The sequence below is a fragment of the Stegastes partitus genome, unplaced genomic scaffold (genome assembly GCF_000690725.1).
Source record: "Stegastes partitus isolate 25-593 unplaced genomic scaffold, Stegastes_partitus-1.0.2 Scaffold1192, whole genome shotgun sequence".
NCBI lineage: Eukaryota > Metazoa > Chordata > Actinopteri > Pomacentridae > Stegastes > Stegastes partitus.
In genome coordinates this window covers 221,898-224,941 of record NW_007578923.1, presented here as the reverse complement: position 1 = coordinate 224,941, position 3,044 = coordinate 221,898, and the positions used below count along the sequence as shown (strand labels likewise).

The 3,044-nt window shown below is 45.6% G+C and overlaps 1 protein-coding gene across 1 annotated transcript in view; it reads right to left on the bottom strand.

Annotated features, from left to right (window-relative positions):
• The window catches only part of LOC103368688 (echinoderm microtubule-associated protein-like 6), a 79,945-nt gene that overhangs the window by 30,427 nt on the left and 46,474 nt on the right, over positions 1-3,044 (bottom strand). Inside the window, exons 14-15 of the mRNA XM_008297129.1 lie at positions 981-1,099; positions 158-344 (exon numbers count right to left, since the gene is read on the bottom strand). Coding sequence (XP_008295351.1) covers positions 158-344; positions 981-1,099 — 306 coding nt within the window. The remainder of the gene's footprint in view (positions 1-157; positions 345-980; positions 1,100-3,044) is intronic.

Below are 3,044 nucleotides of genomic sequence, written 5' to 3'. Positions count from 1 at the left end.
CATGATTCAATGTCAAACAGCAATAAAAACCTCAAACCTCTAAAGACGGGTGAACACTGTGAATGCTGCACCATGTAGCTGGGTCGCTTGTAGGGAACCATTCAGAGACAGTATTGACTATTGAAAAGCTCATTCCAATCAGAAGTGTTCTCGTCACCTGCCCCGTAGCAGCGTAGTCCTTCAGCGGGTGGATGCTGAGGCTCAGGATGTCGTCGTCGTGGCCGAGGTAGAAGCGCTGGCTGTGCAGCTGCCGGTTGTAGACCACGCCCACCGCCGCCACGTGGTACAGCACCTCGCCGCCCTGAGTGTAGAACAGGTTGTTCCTGCAGTCGTAGCCGCGGTACCTGCACAGACAGCATCGTCTCCGTCACAAGCTGCTCGTGTTTCTGTATTTATTGGTTTATTGTGTTCGGTGCAGGTCAACCCTCACAAACAGGCCGTCTGACTTCAGAGCAGCTTCTGCACTAATGGAACCTCCTTTGTGCTTCTTTGTGTTTCTACAAACGGCTTGTTGTTGGCAAATTTGTGCGATTCAAAGTGATTTGGACGGATGGTTACCGTTGTCATGGAGACGCAGGATATTTTAATATTAAGTCGAACCTTTGAGCCCAAGAAAGTCGTCTTCTTACGGCAGGTTGCACATAAAATATTAAAACATCAGAAGAGTTTAATGTAGAAAGCTTACAGCAGTGTGGTCTGATGATTTGTGTTCTTCTTGTGTTAATTTTGCAGCTTTTTGAGTCATTTAACGTGTTTTTGAGGCTCTTCTGTGTGTTTCTGCTCATTTTGTGACTCCTGTTGGTAATAATCAGAGTATCTAACAGTATGTCCAGTTTACACCTGCTGCCCTCCTGCTCCGTCTCACAAGCAGACCAGAACAAGCTGTCTTGAACGCAGCTTTAATCTTCTTGTTGTGTTCAACCTGCTGTTGTCCTGACATTAACCTGACAGCATCCAGACTGTGTTCTGTGAGGAGTTACCCGTGAACAAACTGCAGTCGGAGGCCCTGGTCTGGTCCTTTCTGCCTCTTCAGAGATCCCACCTGCTGCTTCTTCTCTCTGCTCTGCTGTCGTAGCTGAGGCAGGTCCTCCTTATACACCTGCACACAGGTGAACAGCACAGGTGCATATTCAGCAGATACACTCTGAATCAGGGAGACTTACACTAAACAAACATGACGTGAATTAATGCTGGTGGCTGAGTGATGAAACAGGAAGATCCTCAGAACACCGACACCGACAGAAACACAAAAACACAACAAACCAAAGTGTAGTTTACAGTCGTGTTGTGTCCTTTTGTGTGTCTTTGTGGTCATTTTGTGTCTGTTTGTGGTAATTTTTGTGTATTTATGGTCATTTTGTATCTGTTTGTGGTCGTTTTGTGTCCCTTTTGGGTCTTCTGTGCCTTTTTGTGGTGGTTTTGTGAGTCTTTAAAGTCCTTTGCTGTCTCCGTGCAAGCAGTTTTTCTTTTAATGGTCATTTTGTTTCTGTTTGTGTATTATTTTTGCATCTTTTTAGTGATTTTGTGTCTCTTTGTGGTCATTTTGTGATTCTTTAAAGTCATTTTGTTGTCTTTTTCTGGCCATTTTTCTATTTGTGGGGATTTTGTGAAAGTAATTTTTCTTTTAATGGCCATTTTGCATGTGTTTGTGGTCATTTTGTGTCTTTTTGATCACTTTGCATGTCTCTGTGGTCTTTCTGTGTCTGTTTGTGGTCATTTTATGTCTTTTTTGTGATTTTTCTGCGTCTCTTTGTAGTAATTGTGTATGTCTTTGTGGTCATTTGTCTTCATTCTGATTTTTTTGTGAACATTTAAGTCTATTTATGGTATTTTTTGTGTGTCTGTGCTGGTTTTCTGTCCCTCTGTGTTTGTTTTGTACCTCTTTTAAGTAATTATGCACCGTGCACTGTGATTAGTTTGTACGTCTTTGTGGTCGTGTTGTGTGTCTTTGTGGTCATGTTGTGTCTCTTCGTGGTCGTGTTGTGTCTCTTTGTGGTCGTGTTGTGTCTCTCTGTGGTCATGTTGTGTCTTTGTGGTCGTGTTGTGTGTCTTCGTGGTCATGTTGTGTCTCTTCGTGGTCTTGTTGTGTGTCTTTGTGGTCGTGTTGTGTGTCTTTGTGGTCGTGTTGTGTCTCTTTGTGGTGGTGTTGTGTGTCTTTGTGGTCGTGTTGTGTCTCTCTGTGGTCATGTTGTGTCTTTGTGGTCATGTTGTGTGTCTTTGTGGTCGTGTTGTGTCTTTGTGGTTGTGTTGTGTGTCTTTGTGGTCGTGTTGTGTCTCTTTGTGGTCATGTTGTGTCTCTTTGTGGTCATGTTGAGTCTCTTTGTGGTCGTGTTGTGTCTCTTTGTGGTCATGTTGTGTCTCTTCGTGGTGGTTTTGTGTCTCCTGCAGACAGTGGGCCTGCTCACTAATCCACTTGTGTCGACATTATCTGATATCTGCTGCTAACACCAGTTTACCAGAATGTAAACAAACTGTTGCGTAACTCGGTGAATCCATGACAACACGCTGCCTCCCGTTAGCGCCTCTTCCTCCTGACATCCTCAGATTTAAATCCCTCACAGCTCCCATACGCCAGAACACAAATAATCATAACAGGACAAACTGAATCGATGCCATCTGCTGTGTGTTGATTGGAGGCTGACAGCGAGCGCAGAGATTCGCCCGGCGCTCATTCTTCATGCAAATGACTGTGCTGAGGTTGAGTCGGCGTGTTTGGAGCGCCTCACGGGGAGCGCCTGGGCTCCCAGGAGGGTCGGGACTGGCAGCGCTCCACTTTCACTCTGCTCAACGTTTCTGGAGCGTCACGGCGGATCAGCGCCGGGAGTCACAGAGCGTTTAGCTGTGACTGGAATCTACGCCGTCTGCTTCCTCCTCGCCGCGTGGCGTTATGAAGCAGGAATCAAGAAAATATCATCTGAAAGGAGACGCTTTGTGCTCCCTGATGGATGGAGATTCAAACGCTTCATCTCTGTAAACCCTTCAGTTTCATTGTTTGTCTTGATTTTGTGATGGTGTGACAGTTGAAGGCAGCAGCTCGACGGGCT